Source organism: Anolis sagrei, chromosome 9, assembly GCF_037176765.1.
Source record: "Anolis sagrei isolate rAnoSag1 chromosome 9, rAnoSag1.mat, whole genome shotgun sequence".
NCBI lineage: Eukaryota > Metazoa > Chordata > Lepidosauria > Squamata > Dactyloidae > Anolis > Anolis sagrei.
This window is the reverse complement of record NC_090029.1, coordinates 25597747-25618258: the sequence shown is the minus strand read 5'-3', so window position 1 is coordinate 25618258 and position 20512 is coordinate 25597747. Positions and strand designations below refer to the sequence as shown.

Below are 20512 nucleotides of genomic sequence, written 5' to 3'. Positions count from 1 at the left end.
ATGCTTAGAAATCCATTCTATAATATTTAGCTTGGAATTGAAATATGCAACCTAACGCACTCATTGGAACATATAGGAAGGCCATTCAAAACTTTCTCTAAATAAATCACGCCAAGAAAAGTCCGCAATAGGGCCACCAAAGACTGGAGCCAACTCAAAGGCATTTATTATAATAAACCCAAAACCGAGCAACTGGCTGATCAAATAGGATAGTTTGGTTTTTTACAGTTCTCTGTTCATTCTACAATATTTGGATGCAGTGAGCTCTTGGCAGGCTGGTTTGATATTCTTTTTCATCAAAGCAGTGATCATTTACAAGAGCCAGCTTCTAAAGTATGAGAACAATCAATATTTTTACAATGTGGACAAGAGGTATTGGAAACTAGATCTACACTTCCATATAATCAAGTTTTGGAATCTAGATTATTTGTTTACACTCAGATTACACTACCATATTATCCAGTTCAAAGCAGGTAATATGAATTCAGAAACTGAATTAAATGGCAATTTAGATAGGGCCATAGTGCAATGATGAGAATTCTAGACTAGGATTCTGGAAAAACAATGTTCAAATCATTACTAAGCCATAGAAACATTATATTATTGTTGTTGTTGTTGTTGTTATTATTATTATTTAGTATATTTATATACCGTCTTTCTCACCCCTGGCAGGACTCAAGGTGGTTTATAACATATGAATGGCAAGAATTTAATGCCAACATACATATAATAAAAATAAAGTCACAATGACTAAACAGTGACATATAACTATAAATTAAAATCATTAAAACAATTAAACATAGGCATACACAACATGTAAACACTAAGGCAAAGCATTAAAAACATCATAAATATTAAAATCACATGATCCAAAAATTGTCCACTGTGGCCATATTTCCTGATTATTCTTTGCATTGTATTACTGGCCAAAAGCCAGGTCCCACAACCACATCTTTGTTTTCTTTCTGAAGGCCAGAAGGGAAGGTGCTGATTTAATCACAGTTGAGGAGCCACCACTGAGAAGGCCCTGTCTCTCGTCCCCACCAACCGCACTTGCGATGCAGGCAGGACCAAGAGCAGGGCCTCCCCAGAAGAAAACCCTGGAAAGGCAATGGCAAACCTCCTCTGAATAAATAGGTCAAGAAAATCTTATGCGTCAACTTGAATGCACACAACAACAATCCAGAAAAAGCTATTTACAATATGGCTCGGAGCTTCAGCAGAATACATCTTTCTATGAGATGGATATGACAAATAGGAGCAGCCAATATCATATTGTGGCAGCTTATGATTGTTTGACTAGAGGGACTCATAAAAATAGTTCTATTTTAATTACATTAGGGCTCAAACAAATAACCTCCTGAGAAGACTCTTGAATTATATTTATTCCTTTGTCCATAGGCACTGAAGAGAGGACGCAGCAAGAAACTTGCAACAGAATACTGGTAGTTCTCTGATTATGATATACATGCCAAGGCATGAAGTACACGCTCACATAAACCCCATGGACTTTTCAAAAGTTTGTATTAATGAGAAATATTGTTATTATAAATAAACATATTAACATTATAAAACAACAAAACACTTTTTTGTACAAATCCAGAAATAAGCTTACCATACTGTTGTTCAGATTCTTGTCAACTTTGCAAAAGGTATGTGGCGGAGTTTCTCCTTTGCTAGGTACAATTAAGCATATATCTGTCACAGCCAAAGTATTCTGTGTCATGTTCTCCATGGCTCTTCGGTAAGTGATGTATACTTTCTGTGAGGAGCTTCCCCCGCTGATATTTGCAGGGCGGCCATAGGGAGTTACTTGAATAATTTCACAACCCTGTTTGAGTCTCTCTTTCCCATCATATAAAACCCTAGAAAGAGATAAACCCCAAAACACAAAGTCAGACTTTAGAAGTATTATATTCAATCAGAAGCAGAACTAAAATACTAATATTGGAGTCTAAAATGCTAGGATTCCCAAAGACCCACGTATAACCCTGCAGATTATGCCTTGGAACTACCATATTTACTCAAATCTAATGCTCACCTTTTTGGGGGGCTAAATTATCTTGGCAAAATTAGGGTGCTCATTCAATCTGCGTCATACAGTAATTAAAAGGGAAGCTGCTTCAGGAGCTTCACATGGAGCTCCTCTTTGAGGGATGGCACCTCAAATTTAATTGCCATGGCTCAATGCTATGCAATCATGGAATTTGTAGTTTGGTGAAGCATCAGCATTCTTTGGCAGAGAAGGCTCAAGACCTTGTGAAACTAAATGATTTCATAACACTGAACCAGGGCAGTTAAAATAGACTCATTCAATAGCTGGCATTCTCAAACTGTGGCCCTCTGGCTATTTGGGCCTTCAACACCCAGAAGCCCTATCCAACTTGTTCAATTGTCAGGAATTTTGGCAGCCGGAGGCCTAAACAGTTGGATGGCTGCAGCTTGAAGATGCCTATTCTAGAGCACAGATGCACCCAAGGTTTTCTTTTCCATTGCGGGAAGCTTTCGTGCTCTAACACGTTTGTTTTTAAAGAAGGAATCCTAAGCAGGCAGCTAATGCAATGCACACTTTTTTTGACAAATTACAAAGAGTGCACTTTTCCTCACTGTGCATTACATTTGCCAGCATATACTTTTTGTTTCAGGGTTTTGAAATTTGTGGTGCACATTAGATTTGAAAGTGCATTAGATATGAGTCAATAAGGTACTCCTGATATGATCAGATATTCCAGGTTTCAGGCCCTTATTTCTTGCTCAAGCTATAGCTAATAGGCTAGTATTTTTTAAATTGAATTTGAAATTTCTACTCATTACAATGAGCCCAATAGCACAGTTAGGAAAAATCGACTCACCCCAGATCAGTTAGTGGAGGTTTGTCCCTTCCTCTCCTGTAGCACAAATATATTTGTGGTCCCACAAGGCTGCCATTGTTGAGATCTGCCGATAATCCTGAGGGAGTCACATCGATGCATCTGTAACCATGAGGGACCTCTTCCCCCAGAGATTTAATTATGACAGCAACATCGGTGATCGGCTCCTTTGGCTTAGCAAGTTTGTGACAGGCATCGTTGAAGTGGATTTCCTCCTCAAGTGGTTTTGAAATATCTGTCAATCCTGCCACAACGAAGTAGTCAGCAACCCGGGTTCCTCTGTCTTCCATTTTCCATCACAGAGAGGTTCTAGCTGGCAAGGAGCAAAGGAAAGTGAGATACAGGAAACCTGAACGCATGGGGGAGTGTCTGTGAAAATCAAAAACATCAGGAGTATGCAACAAAGCACTACATAATTCCATGGCCACTTTCCAGAGCCCAGTCTATGTAAAACAAACTTTTTTCACCCTTTAGATTTAGAACAAAAATAAAGATGGATGCTACTGTTTACTTACATATCTATCTTACCACTTCAGAAATAAAAATGCAGCTTGTTGAGCTTAATGGGATATGAGGTCCGCAAGCTTGCACACTTATTAAAAGAAGGATCTGTCTTTGTAATAAATGCCACGCTATATCCAATACATATAAAAAATCAACAGCACCAGAATCTTTTGAAGCATGCAGCCGGTATACAAAACATTACGTCAAAGAAAAACCTCAACCATCACAAACCGCCTGAGCCAACGCATCGAGACAGAGACCCTTTTCTAAAGCGGCAGTGCATTATATAAGCATCTGTTCCCAACAGCTTAAATGATGCAACGGAGCTTAGTCACTTGCTCACCATCCCTTCTTTTTTCTGCCCCCCTCGGCTTTTAATAAATCGATAAAAGAATACTGTAGAAAAGAAATGCATGCATTGTGGAAACCATCAGAGTATAAAATACAGAGAAGTATAAGCAATGATTGCTGTAGTCAAGAGGTTACGAACAGCCTGGCAGAGACAGAACTGGGTTAGTTAGACTGCTTCCTCTCCCATAAGAAGATTGCCTAAAACTAACTGCCTTGTGCTCATAAATCTAAAGAGAGAAAGGGGGTAGTTAATACCAGTCACTTGCTTATCAGCTGGATTGTTCCTCTCAAGGCGGAACACTAGTTGCCCTTCGGAAAAGAACATGGGATTCTCTCTTCTTCTTGAATCCAATGGAATCTAATTCTCTCCACTTTAAAGAACCTACCCTATATACTCATGGATAAGTCTAGGAATTTCAGTCAAAAACTCAGCACAAAAGAATCCATGATGGAATGGTGGTCTCCCTATCCAGGTCCAGGAACTTAGTCAATAAAAGTCCCAAATAGTTGCCTTCTAAAGTTTATCATCCTTTTGAAAAGGCATAGAAGTCAGGGGGAGGGACCTAAATGTCCCGCCCTGTTGAATATCTCACACACAACGTGACGTTAGCTTGAATGAGGCAATTTCTGATAGAAGACACAAAGCTACTATTTTTTTTAAAAAAAAAAATCTAAAAACATTCCATTCCTCGGGTAAGTTGAGCAACATCAAAGGGCCTCTCATATCCATCCTGTCCTCTTTCCTTCCCTTTTTGGACTTCCCAAACGTCACAAACCACAAAGAAAAGCATCCTCTTTTGCTCGGTCATAGCATTTTAGATAATTTCCCTCAATTGTTGATCACTGGCCAGTTTCAGCACAGCTAATAGATATTTGGCTTGTAGCAATGAACTAATAAATATTTTAGGTAGAAAAAAACCCATCTGCACTTTTTTTTCTGTGTCAGGAGCTATTTGAGAAACTGCAAGTCGCTTCTGGTGTGAGGTAATTGGTCATCTGCAAGGATGTTGCCCAGGGGACGCCCAGATGATTTACCACTCCATGGGAGGCTTCTCTCATGTCTCTGCAAGGGAAGCTGGAGCTGACAGACGGGAGCTCATCCCGCTCCCTGGATTGGAACCGCTGACCTTTCGGTCAGCAGTCCTGCCAGCACATGGGCTTAACCCATCTGCACTGCTAATGGCAGAGTAAAGATGTTAACAAACAGTAGTCATTATTTTGATACAAACTCTAGACAAGTATAATAAAGCTATAGAATATAATGTCGGGATTGTAATTCAGCAACTTCAGTTTCTTTCTTTTAAAGTCTGAATATAAAGACAGATTTATAGCATACAGAAAGATAACAGCAGCAGCAACTTATTAGTTGCTTTTCCTTGTGGTTCAAAGCAAGGTATAACAGAGCAATAAAACACAACACTAATAAAATTCATATAACAAAATGCACACAAGACCACACCATTAAAATGTAGTTTAAAATTTGCAAGTCCCAAGGGTCGTGTAACTAGATAGATATAGTATGGTTTTATTGGGGCTTCCATTTGCATGGGTGAAGTTTCATGACTACTGGAAGCTTTAGTTAATTCCTTAATCAAATTAAATCTGTAGTGTATATATGATAAAAGCCCCATAGTGCTCTTTATGATCACAAGATGAAAGTCCAAAGGTAAGCAAAAAATCTGACCCCCCCCCCCCCCAAAAAAGAGAGACATAAGTTCTGGCTTATTCAAAGAACAGCACACATTATATCAATCAATGCCGATAAGAGATTCGTTTAGAGATGTTCCAAACAATAAACATCGAGTTGCTGTGAGTTTTCCAAACTGTCTGGCATGTTCCAGAAGTATTTTCTCCCATAGTTTTGCCCACATCTATGGCAGGAATCCTCTGAGGTTGTGGGCAAAACGTCAGGAGAGAATGCTTCTGGAATGTGTTCATACAGCCTGGAAAACTCACAGCAACCCAGTGATTCTGGCCATGAAAGCCTTCGAAACACAATAAACACAGAGATAAACAAAAGGTAAATGTGGTTGTACTGAAAAGGCACTTGAAACATAAAAAAATCCTAGAAGGTTGATGTCAGCTTAAAACATATAAGCAAAAGGTAAAAAGATTTTTTCAAAAAAACAAAAAAAAAAACAAAAAACAAACCAGAAATGGGTTATGCAAGATTCCAACCTACTTTTTCAAAATAGAATCACCCTGTTGAAAAGCAGTCTCCCACTCCCATGGATGAAGGCTGTCGATTGATCTAAAGCCAACCAGTCACTCTGGCAGAACAGAGAAAAGAAAACAGAGATGACTCATGCCTGAGACACACAGTGGAGTCCTCTCCATCCTCTTTCTGTAAAGCAAGCTAATTCTCCTTCGAAACAGTTAATTCACAAGATTTCAATGAACTGCAGTCCTTATAATTAAGTTTCCCCTTTAAAGCAACCTAATTATCTCTTATATTGGCTTAAGGTGGCTTAAATATGCAATGAGTAAAAATATCTGGTTTATTTTGCAAGATTCTCATTCTGCCTAATTTTGGCAATTACACAGTTGTAAAATGTGTTTGGTTTCTCCTCGACGGAGTGTCACAGCATCTTGCAAAGTGGGATTTCCAAATTCAAGGCTCACAGTTCCAGGACCTAGCAAAGGTTGAGTCACTGAAACCTCCTTCTTTGTCACCCCATAATTGCCTCAGATTTCATTTCTGGGAAACTGTCGCAGAGTATTTAAAATGAGGATTACATCAGTTTTTATGAAGATTTGCTGTATTGTGCAATCCATTTTAGCATTTGCATTTTAGAAAGGCAAGTTTTTAACACAATTGTAAGTACAGGAGAGCTCAAGGTCCCACTGAGGCCACTGGAAGCTTCCAGTAATTTTGACAAACCAGGATTTCTTACCATGTTCATTTATTCATTCACTTTTGTCATTGTTTCAAAGGAACTTGGGGTTCAGGACATGTCCATTCACTTTCACTGAGAAAGGAAATACATTTCCTAATATCTCCATATAAGAGTACAAAGGACCTTTGCCTGAAATTTTGAGAAGTGAATTCTAATTGGTGCAGTCAATATTCAACTAGTTCAGTGACTCCCATGTACAGAAAAGTGTTCCGTGGGGTCTTTCATGGTTCGGGCCCCGCCTAACTTTGCGATCGCATCTCCCTCTATGAACCAGCGTGAACTTTAAGATCTTCCAGGGAGGCCCTTTCGCTCCTACCACCGTCACAAGCACGGTTGGTGGGGACGAGAGAGAGGGCCTTCTCGGTGGTGGCCCCTCGCCTCTGGAAAGCCCTTCCTAGAGTAATAAGACAGGCCCCATTTCTCCCCTCCTTTCATAAGAGCCTGAAGACCTGATGGTTTAAACAAACCTTTGAGAATGACTAGTTCTAGCTCTGCCCCAGATACTGTTGAAATTGGCCATATCTTCTTCTACCAATTACCCAGGTCAATCTCTTCTGTTAGGCCCTGGAAATGTACAGACATAGACTCTACCTAATTTCCCGGGCCCTCTAAAATTGCAGTAGCCCAGCCCGGCCTTTTAAACTGCCTTGATCAGGCATGGTTATTGTAAATGTATGTGCTTTGTTGTTGTTCATTCGTTCAGTCGTCTCCGACTCTTCGTGACCTCATGGACCAGCCCACGCCAGAGCTCCCTGTCAGCCGTCACCACCCCCAGCTCCTTCAAGGTCAGTCCAGTCACTTCAAGGATGCCATCCATCCATCTTGTCCTTGGTTGGCCCCTCTTCCTTTTACCTTCCACTTTCCCCAGCATAATTGTCTTCTCTAGGCTTTGCTGTCTCCTCATGATGTGGCCAAAGTACTTCAACTTTGTCTCTAGTATCCTTCCCTCCAATGAGCAGTTGGGCTTTATTTCCTGGAGGATGGACTGGTTGGATCTTCTCGCAGTCCAAGGCACTCTCAGAACTTTCCTCCAACACCACAGTTCAAAAGCATGTATGTATGCAAAATGTATGTGCTATTGTGGTTTTAATACTTATATTGTCTTGTTAATTTTATGTTTATGCCATTTTTCTTGTATGTATTGTTTATGTTACTTGGAAACCATTCTGAGTCCCCTTGGGGAGATAGAGCGGTATATAAATAAAGTTTTGTTGTTGTTGTTGTTTTACAAGCTTAGTCAATGCAGCATGGCCGTTGAGGAAGGGGGCCCAGATTCAAAATACACACACATACACACAAACACTTCTCCTGCTGGACATCCCCCCCTTCTTTGTCCCAAACAGAGTCCTGGCTCCTGTTAGAAATTGGGCCAAGAACGCTCATTTCCACTAGCCCCGCCACAGAGACAGGAGCACTCATGTGTTTCCTGCTCTCCCCTTGCTTTCTCACAAGTAGCCAGTGAGAATGGAAATATCTTGAAGAGGCTGCTACTAGCAGAAGGCCCAGGCGGCAGGAAGCCTGGTTGCAAGGAGGAGATTGCAAGCGGGGCTCTGGCAACAGCAGCCTTCTCAAGAGCAAGTAAGAAAGAATGGGTCCAACGCTGGGGAAAGGGAGTTGGCATTTGTTCCTTCATTCCCTATATGCTTTTGAGGCAAGGATGGAAGCCCCATTTGCAGGCTAGAGTACAAGGAGGAAGCAGCCAAAGACTAGATCTACACTGCCTTGTATCCCAGGATCTGATTCCAGATTATCTGTTTTGAAGTGGACTATATGAGTCTACAATGCTAGATAATCTGGGATAAAAAATAATCTGTGATTAGATCCTGGGATATAGGGTAGTGTAGATCCATCTAAAGCCAGGAGGTCAGTGAAGGTTGATACTGAAGGAAGCTCCATCACTGGCTCCTCATATGAAGGGAAGGGGAGGGGAGGGAAGGTGAGAATGTGGGTACCCTCATCTCTCTTTGGCTGGGCCAGCATAAAAGAAGCTCTCTGACCCCATTCTCCCAGACTGGCTCTTAAAGCCCAAGTATTAACAGGAGCCTGTGATGGAAGCTCCTTCTTCAGAGACTTTTAAACAGAGGCTAGATGGCCATCTGTCAGGGGTGCTTTGATTGTGCTTTTCTCGCATGGCAGGGAGTTGGACTAGATGGCTAATGTGGTCTCTTCCAATTCTTGAGTCTACTACAATAAAATGCCAGTCTACCATGACTCGACATGCATGTGGCTTTGAGCAATAGTATCAATCCAAGGATTCCCCGCCTAGTGAAAGAAATGCAAACTCAAAAATCACGTTTTTTAAATTAGGTCTCATGATGGTGTTTTGTCTTTATATCACAAAATAAAAAATGTATATGTAAATATTAGGTCAATGATTAATGAATTAGTTATTTGAAAACCAATTTTATTTCTTTGTGTGTGGCTGACTGGGAGACGGTTGACTGATCTTGACGGCCCATGATGCGTCTAATTTTTGCCTCAGTGGTCCGCGGTCTCTTAAAGGTTTGTGAACCACTGCACTAGATGGACCAGCTGTCTCACTAAGTAAAAGCCAACTTCTTTTGGAGAGTCTTGACCTCAATTAAACATGAAAATGAGACAGTTCCTGAACTGAGACTGAACACTTACATCTGTTCATTCGGCTTCCTTTTAACCTGTTCCAATCTTTTAATATTTTCATCCCTTTTTAGTCATCTGGGATGCATAGTGAAGTGGTCATGGGATGGGAGCATTCCACTCCAAAGCTGGAATCCAAGTTCATCAAATTTACCATGATAAATGAAGGATATGAACTGATTCCACACAGATCACTGGCTGAGAGTTTCTCCAAAAAGAAGCCACATATAATTTTGCTGAAACAACAAAAAGAAGTCAAGGCTGTTGCCAAACAAAAATAATGACTGTAGGACAGTCTCTGTCTCTCTCCCTGGTCTAATGGTCTGAGGTTACAGTGGGGCAGATTTCGATTGATTATTAGGACTTCCTTGTCAAACACATTGCTATAAAAAAGTGATGGGGCCTCCTTCTCTGGACATATTCATAAGTATGCTAAACAGGTAACTGCTTAGATCCTGCGTTGAAAAGTGGTGCATAAAACCCTTTCTTCCTCTATGATTCCACATTTCTATGATTTTTGATAGATGGTTGAAGCATTAAAAAACTTATTTTGTGCTTTATTTCTCCCAATGTGTGTTTATTTACATGTCAGCTCTGTTGAAGGCCCATTTCAGAATACTTCGATTTCATAAACTACAAGACTCAGGATATCTAATAGAGAATGGGTATAGATAATACTAAGGGTTAGATGATAGGCTTTGCTGCCATAAACATCTCTGCTTATAGTTTAGCACAAAGACTGTCTTGCTAATTTTTCTATAAATAAATCAGGTTGTGCCTTATTTAGGAGCCCAGTCTGCAACTGGAAAGTCACTTTGAACAAGCAATGCCAGATGCCTAAGCTAAACCCACAATTACCCTCCAAAGCCCTTCCATTATCATAACTGCTATTCTCTCCATACCCAAACTTATATAACACATTTTCATAAAACAGTACTAAGCAGTATGCACCAATAGAAGAAAACACAACTAAAATGATGAGAACACTTCCAATATCTAGAAAGTATACAACCCAGAAATAGGGAATAAAGAAAAGCATAAGTACATTCGAGTTTGCAGCCAAAGGGCCAGGTCAAGGCCTGCTATCTACTTGAAAGGGAAAATGGAAACAATTCCCATAGAGGATTGATTCAATTTATCAATTTCACTTCAGATATTTTTAAAATATACTGTTACGGCTTTAGTTTGTTTACCCATTACTTAAATCAATTCCCCCCCAGGGATTATATACATATTATTCGAAAAGTGAAAGATTATAAGCACAAGGCTGACTAAAAGAGTTCAGGAAAAATGCAAAATGTATTAAAAAGCTGTCCGACACATCACTCTGTTAATCAGCTTACTTCAAGCATTCAGTTTCGAAATTGCTTATCAGCATATGTCTTAGTTTGGGACTGTTCGGAGACACGTCTGTGCATTCTTTAAATAGAATCAAAGATTAACAAGGGCTCGAAGCTACTAACGCAATTAACAAGCCATTAAGTGTTATTAAAATCTGGCCCACTGACTTTTCAATTTATTACAATCTCAATGCTCCATGCTGTCAAGTTGAGTTTGAGATTTGGTGACCCTATGAATAAGGGACCTCCACTTATCCTATCCTAGACAACCCTGCACAGGCTTGGGCCTTGATTTAATATATCTGCCAATAATCAAATCCTCCCCCTTTTCCTTCTGCCTTCTACCTTATCAAGCATCTTTGTCTTTTCTAGTGAGTCATGTCCTTCTCATGATGTGCCTAAAGTCTCATTTTAGTCCCCTTTAGGGAGAGTTTGAGCTTGATTTGCTTGAGGAGCCATTTATCTATCCCTCTTTTTAGCAGCCATCCCTGGCTTCAGTTGAGAGCCCTTCTGAGTCTCAGTCAATTAGGCATGCAATCCCATTGAGATAGAAAAGCAATCCCCCGATGAGTGAGCTATTAGACACAGGACAAAATAGAAACCTTGCAGCTTCTAGAGCCTACCCTTTTGTGATATTTAAGCAAATGCTCTAATTCACCTACTTTTGATCTTTTCGAGAAATGGATGGTGCCAGAGCTTTCCAATGTATTGTGCCCTCACTAATTAGCAAAAAGGGCTGTTCTGTTTGGATTTTCCACATGAGTATGAAAGTGTGTTGCGTCAGTCTGGAATTATTATTGCCAGAGTAGCAGTCCACCCCAGCTGTAGTTTTCCTAAGGTGTAAGATTCCTGAACACACACCTAGCCTTTCCACATGTTTGCAACATCACAGGGTCACTAGAATAATAATAATAATAATAATAATAATAATAATAATAATAATAATAATAATCTTTATTTATACCCCACCACCATGTCCCCAATGGGGACTCGGAGCGGCTTACATGGGGCCAAGCCCGAACAAGAATTACAATATAACAATACAAACTGCAATAAAATAAACAACATAACATTAAAATATAAAACATCAAAGCATATAGAACACACAGAACACAGGAACTAAACATAATAACAGAATGACAGAGGGTGGGCCGCATGTACATAAAATGACTTGAAAAACTCTGGGTGAGATAAGGGGGCAGAACTAATTGTAAGGGAGAACTCATAGAGAGATAGGAAAATAAACCAACTTTCGTACATGGGGAGGGGCGGGGACTCCTGGGACAAGAACTTTGGAGGAGCACTGGCACAATTTTTTGTGGCTACTTTCTGAAACCGCAGTGGCAGAGCCAGGTCTTGAGACACTTTTTAAAGGTTTCCAAGGTAGGGGCTTTCCTGATCTCTCCGGGCAATGAATTCCAGAGTTGGGGGGCCACAGAGGAGAAGGCTCTCTCCCTTGTACCCACAAGGCGAGTCTGAGAGACTGGTAAGGGCAAAAGGAGGGCCTCGCCCGAAGATCGGAGGGTTTGGGCTGGTTCATGGAGAGATGCGGTCATGAAGGTAGGCGGGTCCCAAACCCACTGAATGCCATTGAAAACTAATGTTTACAAATTATTTATACCTGTAGTCATTCATTCCCCATATGATTTCAAGCCCCCCCCCCCCCGCAATATACACCTTTTTCAAGGAAAAGAGAATAAAAGCCTTAAAATAATTCAAGGACAGGGAGTAATTATATGTAAACACAAATCTTAAGAGACTGCCTCTTTAAAGAATCCTATACTATTTTCATGTGTTGCTAACATAGTTTCTGAATACAAAACATCAAACTCGCTGAATATTATTTTCACCACCTAATATATACCTGGCATTAGTTTAAAAGTTTATAGTTTTCTATCAAATGCTTTCACATCAAATAGTCTATTTTCTAATGTCAAATTTCAGTTTCCATTAGAAACAGGAGGGGGGAATCACATCCCGACACTTCCTGAAATAAAACAAATCCCAGACATCTAAATTTAGACGGCAGCATAATCCCCTCCTTACAGATACCAAAAGACACATAAAATCACAGATACACATGTCAGCCATGGTGAAGAGTCAATGGGTGTTAATGACAGGGAAATCAGTGCATACTTTTCCTAGGAAGCAAGCTCCAGAAGCCAGATGCACACCTCAGCAGGTGCCTTCCTGGAAAACCCCTGAAATACTCCAGGACTTTCAGTGATCACTGCCTTGTATTTCCCCACAATAAAAGGATGAATATACTAAGAAGAGTTGTTCTTCGCTATAACCCCAATATTGGTACAGAACACAAATGGGCCATTCCCACAATATTTGCACTCAGTGATAGCATTTCAAGCAGCAAATGACGCTTAATGATAACCCTTCATCTTTCAAATATTGCAACAACTCCTAAAATCAACTTTTCTAACATTTCCTCTCTAGAAAGACCAGCCTGGCTTCCATCACCAGTCTTACTCTCTATGACTTTATGCATACCAGCAAACAAATAGCAATTTATCACCCATTATATAAACCCCTCTAAAGTTTACAATTTTACAATAAAATAAAATATACTCCAGATTTCAAATGGTGCTGGTCAGCTTCATATTTTATCAAAGAGAACTAGTTAACCCCTCCTCCAATTGTATCATATCATGCCTGTCAAGTTTGTTTCAATGGACCAATCTGATTTGAACTGTAAATAATGGCACACAGACTGAAGGCTTGGGTTGTGTATAGAAGTTGCAATGACAATCCTTGTAGTTGATTTATTTATTATTTATTTGAAACATTTATATTCTGCCCTTCTCACCCCGAAGGGGACTCATATATATGGCAAACATTCAATGCTGGCACATAAATAACCACAAATATACACAAACATTAAAATCAGTTATATCTACTTTAAAAGCAGCTGTTTAAAACCATCTGAAGAGTCCATGCTGGCTCCGGTCAGTGTAGGTTTCCTATTATAGCCTCACTGCACTGCCCCAAAGGCTTGGTCCCACAGCCAGGTTTTTACCATTTTTCTGAAGGACAGGAGGGAGGTGGCTGATCTAGTCTCACCAGGAAGGGAGTTCCATAGCTGGGGGCAATCACTGAGAAGGCCCTCTCTCTTGTCCTCGCCAAATGCATCAATAACTGTAGTGGTGGGACCAAGAGCAGGGCCTTGTCAGAAGATCTTATTCTTTGTGATGGTTCATAAAGGGAGTTGCGTTTTGACAGGTAAACTGGTCCGGGGCTATTTGGGGCTTTATAGGCTAAAGCCAGCACTTTGAATTGTGCCCAGTAGCAAACAGGCAGCCAGTGGAGCTGACGAAACATGGGAGTTCTGTGCTCCCTGTATGCTGCCCTAGTTATTAACCTGGCTTCTCTTGTTGGACTGGCTGATGGTCCATCTCCAAGCCCAATTCAAAGTGCTGGTTTTGACCTATAAAGCTCTATATGGTTCTGGTCCAGCTTACTTGTCCGAATGCATCCACCCCTACATCCCACCTCGTAATCTAAGATCAGCCAGGGAGGCCCTGCTCTCGCTCTCGTCGACAGCACAGATGCGCCTGGCGAGAACGAGAGACAGTGCCTTCTCGGCTGTGGCCTCCCGCCTATGGAACACACTCCCAAATGAGGTAAGATCCGCTCCCTCCCTCCTGGCTTTTAGAAAAAAAATTAAAATCATGGTTTTGGGACCAGGCCTTTGGGCAGTAGAAGTAAATGTATGCAGCATTTCAGAAAGACAATGACTGGAATGGCAATTCGACAGACGAGACTGTTTTATTGTTTTAATGATTATTTTATTACTCATGGAAGTATTTTTTAAATTTAATGTATGTCTAATTGTAGTGTGTAATTGTAATTGTTTGTACTGGCATTGAATTTTTGCCATTACTTATGTGTAAACCACTTTGAGTTCCCCTCGGGGTGAGAAAAGCGGTATACAAATACTGTAAATAAAATAAAATAAATATTTGAAGCTTCCAAACAGTCTTCAAAGGCAACCCCACATAGAGCACATTGCAGTAGTCTATTGTGGATATGCACACTCCGTTCACTTATAGCCTGCATCTATGTACCAAGACATTTTTCATATATAAGCAGTCCTGAAGACAAGGAATTATCCTTTCTTTAGGCATTGCTCTACTACGTAGCCTAGAATTATTTCAACTGCCAAGCAACTAAACAAAATAGCCAGCTCAAATCTTGTTTCTGCTTCTGCCATCAACTCATGCATGAGGTGCCAAGCTGTTGTTTTGCATTTCAAAGAGCAACAGATACAGTTCTAACCTTCAAGGCTACTGTAAGGATTATAATGAGATTAGTTGTGCGTTAAGCCAAGGAAAGGTAAGAATTGTCCTTTTGCAATGCACAAATCAACATTCTAACATGGTTCTTCAATTACATCAGATAGTTCTTGAGAGTAAAATAAAATGCAAGGAGTCGAAGGAAGAAAATGTACGCAAAGTACATTGAATAATGTGTTGAACAAATTGAATTGAGGCTGAAATGCCTATCAATATGGACTGTATCATCGGAATTTTGTCAAATGCTCTGCAGCGTGTCTCTAAGGAAGTTGAAGAAAGCAATGTGGTTATGTACCAGTACCACCACAAGGCTGGGAGGTGTGGCAGTCGGTTTTCCCCCATAAGAGGAAGGGAAATAATTTGTTTGTGGGGTTTGCCCAAGGCATTTTATTGCCTGAGGCACGAGAGGAAACAGCCCACACAGACACATGCAGAAATGTTAACATTACTCAAGTACTTGGTACCTAGCTATGTTCCTCTAAGAAAACTCCCCAAGCACCTCTTCCGATCCCTATTTATAAAAATACAGTAATAATGACAATAATACTTTGGGTTGCTGTGAGTTTTCAGGGTCTCTGGTCATGTTCCAGAAGCATTCCCTCCTGATATTTTGCCCACATCTATGGCAGGCATCCTCAGAGTTGTGAGGTCTGTTGGAAACTAGGCAAGTGAGGTTTAAATATCTGTGGAATGTCCAGGGTGGGAGAAAGAATTCTTGTCTGTTTGAGGCAAGTGTGAATGTTGCAATTGGCCACCTTGATTAGCATTTAATGGCCTTGCAGCTTCAAAACCTGGCTAGTTGCTGCCTGAGGGATTCTTTGTTGGGAGGTGTTATCTGGCCCTGATTGTTTCCTGTCTGGAATGCCCTGTATTTTGAGTATTGCTCTTTATTTACTTTCCTGATTTTACAGTTTTTTTAAATACCGGTAGCCAGATTTTGTTCATTTTCATGGTTTCCTCCTTTTTGTTGAAATTGTCCACATGCTTGTGACAATTCCACATATATATAAACTTCATTTTCCTAGTGTTCAGCAAACTTCACAACGTCTGAGGGTGCCTGCCACAAACGTGCGTGAAACATCAGGAGATAATGCTTCTGGAACGTGGCCAGACAGCCCGGAAAACTCACAGCAACCCAATTATTCCGGCCATGAAAGCCTTCAACAATTCATAATAACACTGTGTTTATTACCCAGCTCTCCTTGTAACAAAGCAAACATCTAACAGGCTATCCTTTTACTATAGCAGATTTCAGAGAGGTACTACATTGGTCTTTTCCAGTAGTTTTAAAAAGGGAATGAAAGAATAGTCTTGTGACAGATTTAATGCTAACCTATGGTACGTATTGCAGGCACTTGTAACACCTTACAGACTGAGAGAACGAAGGTGGCAGCATAAAGTTATGCAGACCGTCTAATTCCTCAGGTGCTATGCTACTAATTTTCCCTCCATTTGTGCTACAAGATCCCTTTGCGTACTGAGATTCCAGACTAATATGGCTATACCTTTGAATTATCACCCCATTTATTTCTGTGCAAGCATTCTGATGAAGTAAATCAGCTATAAGCTCGTGCCAAACTAAACTATGTATTCTTCTGAGCAGGAATTTGAACACTGGTTTCCAGAATCAACACCCAAAAGTACTATCTCAAAAATGCTACTTTTTTCCTTCTAGTGGTTTGCATGCCATACCATGACAATGTAGATTGATGGCAACCGTCTTGGACAGCAATGGCTCCCAAAGTAACCCATTTAAGGTGGAATCAGGTGTCAAACAGGGATGTGTTATTGCCCCAACTTTATTCTCCATCTTCATTGCTATGATACTTCATCTTATTGATGGGAAGCTTCCCACCAAAGTGGAATCATCTATCAGACAGATGGCAAGCTATTTAACCTCAGCAGACTGAAAGCCAAAACCAAGGTTACAACATCTGTTATAGAACTCCAATATGCGGATGGCAATATCGTCTGTACGCATTCAGAAGAAGACCTGCAAGCCACTCTGAACACCTTCACAGATGCATACGAGAAGCTTGGCCTGTCACTGAATATTGAGAAAACCAAGGTGCTCTTCCAGCAGTCACCAGCCAATCCCTCTCCAATGCCAGAAATACAGCTTAGTGGTGTAACATTAGAAAATGTTGATCATTTCTGCTACCTTGGCAGCCACCTCTCCACAAAAGCCAACACTGAACACTGAACTACAACACCGCCTGAGCTCTGCGAGTGCAGCATTTTTCCAAATGAAGCAGAGAGTGTTTGAGGTCCAGGACATCCGTAGGGATACCAAGGTGCTTGTTTATAAAGCTATTGTCCTCCCAACCCTGCTTTACACCTGCGAGACATGGACTGTCTACAGATGTCAAATGCAACTCCTGGAACAATTGCCTCTGGAGAATCCTGCAATTCTCTTGGGAAGACAAGTGGACAAATGTCAGCGTGCTGGAAGAAGCAAAGAGCACCACTATCAACTCCGCTGCACCGGCCACTTTGTCTGGATGACTGACCATCGTCTCCCAAAGCAGTTGCTCTACTCCAAACTCAAGAATGGAAAATGGAATGTTGGAGGGCAGGAAAAGAGATTTAAAGATGGGCTCAAAACCAACCTTAAAAACTCTGGCATAGACACTGAGAACTGGGAACCCCTGGCCCTTGAGGCTCCAGCTGGAGGTCAGCTGTGACCAGCAGTGCTGTAGACTTTGAAGAGGCACGAATGGAGGGCGAAAGAGAGAAACATGCCAAGAGGAAGGCACGTCAAGCCAACCCCAACCGAGACCGCCTTCCACCTGGAAACCAATGCCCTCACTGCGGGAGAAGATGCAGATCAAGAATAGGGCCCCCCAGTCACCTACGGACTCACCAGCACACTGATCTTGGAAGACCATCCTACTTGGACAATGAGGGATCGCCTAAGTAAGTATGTAAGTAAGTAAGATCAGTGTTTAAATTCCTGCTTGGATATAGGCTAACCTTGGGCAAATCACAGTCTGTCAGCCTCAGAGAAAAGCAAAGGCAAACCTCACCTGTATGAATCTTGCCAAGAAAACCCCATCATGAGGGCCGCTTTCAAGAAAATAACTTGAAAGCACACAATAATAACATGCCCCAAATCTCTGGCCTGAAGTGGCTCCCTCAATCAGCCTAATAGTAGGGTTGTCAACACTACCTCTTATGGGAATAAAGGCATACGCTTAAGACATGGCATTTATTGTTAAGCTTGGCGAATAAATCATCAGCCAATCTAACTGCTAGGATCTTCCCTATCCCATCCTGGCTTTAAAATGCCTTGTTTTGATACTGGCCACATAGAGAAAAGATGGGAATTTGAGTCCGTACTGGCATAAATACAATCTGTGGCAAAGATATAAAGCCCTTCAAAGAGATACATAGGTGACAACTAGAGATCAACATTGTTTTCATCTCCATATATGCAAAAATCAGGAAGATGGGAGAGAACAGATGCAAAATGAATGCATCATTTTAACACAGGAAAGATACCACTTCCCCAAATTCTAGACATAAATACAGTTATTTCTTATCGGAAATACTCCAAAATTATCTATACATATGGCTGAGAAAGTTACACTTTGGAAAGTTCAATGTACTCAAACTTTTTTCTTTCAAACCAGGATAAAAATAGCATATAAAATTACCTTCAGGCTATGAGTGCAAGATGCTTATGGTGAATCAACGAATTCCGTGTTTAGATTTGGGTCCCGTCTCCAAGAGACCTCATTAGGAGCGTAGATCCAACTACAGGTATTCCCAAATCCAGAGGGGAAAAGCCCAAAACGATTTTGTTTGCAAGCATTTCGAAGACTGGAGATTCAACCTGTAAAAATACAAAGAACACTGTTTATTTGCAGGATAATTAGAAAGGCCAAGTATCTTGTTCCATGATTCACTCCCATCTTTGCCTATTACATCTTAATAACAACATGCAGACAACACAACTTTAACATCGAAAATAGTTCCAAAAGCATGCAGAGGTATGTTTGTCCTCCTTTTTATTATTATTATTTCTACATCCTTGCCTAATAAAAGTACCTGATGCTTTCAAAAGCATATGAAGATATTGCTTTGCCTCCCTTTTCACTTTTTTTGGAGGGAATCTGGTCAAATAACACTATTAATCCCTCTTTTGCAAATAATTTAACTGATTGTTGTTGTTAATATTATTATGATTTTCAACAACTCCAACTAATAAAGGATCTGCTTGTTTCAAAGGCATGCAGATACATTTTGCCCCCTTTCCATTATTGTTGTTGTTGTTTCTCCAAATCCTTGCCAAGCAATAATAAAAGGACCTGATGGTTTCAAAAGCACGCAAAGACATTTCTTAATCCGCCATTCCACTATCATTATTACCATGACTATTATTATTACTATGATGCTTCCTTCTCCAAATCCTTGCCACATAATAATAAAAGGACCTGATAGTTTCAAAAGCATGCAGAGTAATAATAGTAATACTAATAATGGAAAGGGGGGAGCTTTCCACAATTATTATTATTATTATTATTATTATTATTACTATAATAATAATGCTATTATTGTGTCTCCAAATCCTTGCCAAATAATAATAAAAGGACAGGATGGTTTTGAAATCATGCAGAGACATTCCTTTGCTTCCCTTTCCACTATTATAATGATCATTAATACTATGGTTATTTCTCCAAATCCTTGCCACATAATAATAAAAGGATCTGATAGTTTCAAAAGCATGCAGAGTAATAATAATAATAATAATAACAATAATGGAAAGGGTAGCCTTTCCACTATTTATCCCTTTTATTCCTTCCCCAAAGCCTTGCCAAACAATAATAAAAGGATCTGATAGTTTCAAAAGCATGCAGAGTAATAATGATATTATTATTATTATTATTATTATTATTATTAATGGAAAGGGTAGTCTTTCTACTATTATTACTATTATTATTCCTATTATGATTTCTCCAAATCCTTGCCAAGCAATAATAAAAGAACCTGGTGGTTTCAAAAGCACGCAAAGACATTCCTTAACCTGCCTTTCCATTATTATTATTATCATTACTACTATTATTACTATGATTATTCCTTCTCCAAATCCTTGCCACATAATCATAAAAGGACCTGATGGTTTCGAAAGTATGCCAAGATATTCTTTAACCACCCTTTTCATTATTATTACTATTATTATTCCTATTATGATTTCTCCAAGTCCTTGCCAAACAATAATAAAAGGACCTGATGGTTTCCAAAGCATGCAAAGACATTCCTTAACCTGCCTTTCCATTTTTATTATTGATATCATTTCTTCTCCAAATCCTTGTCACATCATAATAAAGTGACCTGATGGTATCCAAAGTGTGCCGAGACATTCCTTAACCACATTTTCTATTATTATTACTATTATTCTTTCTCCAATTCCTTGTCAAACAATAATAAAAAGTCCTGATGGTTTCCAAAGCATGCAAAGACATTCCTTAACCTGTCTCTCCACTATTATTATTACTACTATTATTACTATGATTCTTCCGATCCTTGCCACATAATAATAAAAGCACCTGATGGTTTCCAACGCATGCAGAGACTTCCTTAGCCACCCTTTCCAAGTATTACTAGTATTATTCCTATTATTCTTTCAC

General features: G+C 40.1%; 1 protein-coding gene across 5 annotated transcripts in view; it reads right to left on the bottom strand.

Moving 5' to 3' along the window:
* The window catches only part of DENND4A (DENN domain containing 4A), a 91402-nt gene that overhangs the window by 69640 nt on the left and 1250 nt on the right, over positions 1-20512 (bottom strand). For 2 of the 5 annotated variants that reach the window (XM_060755345.2, XM_060755349.2), the window contains exons 2-4: positions 18539-18717; positions 2853-3183; positions 1616-1865 (exon numbers count right to left, since the gene is read on the bottom strand). In XM_060755345.2, the coding sequence (XP_060611328.2) occupies positions 1616-1865; positions 2853-3160 (558 nt within the window). In that variant the 5' untranslated portion in view covers positions 3161-3183; positions 18539-18717. Of the gene's footprint in view, positions 1-1615; positions 1866-2852; positions 3184-5907; positions 5996-18538; positions 18718-20512 lie in introns of all 5 variants that reach the window. The other 3 variants (XM_060755346.2, XM_060755348.2, XM_060755347.2) reach the window with 3 other exon arrangements.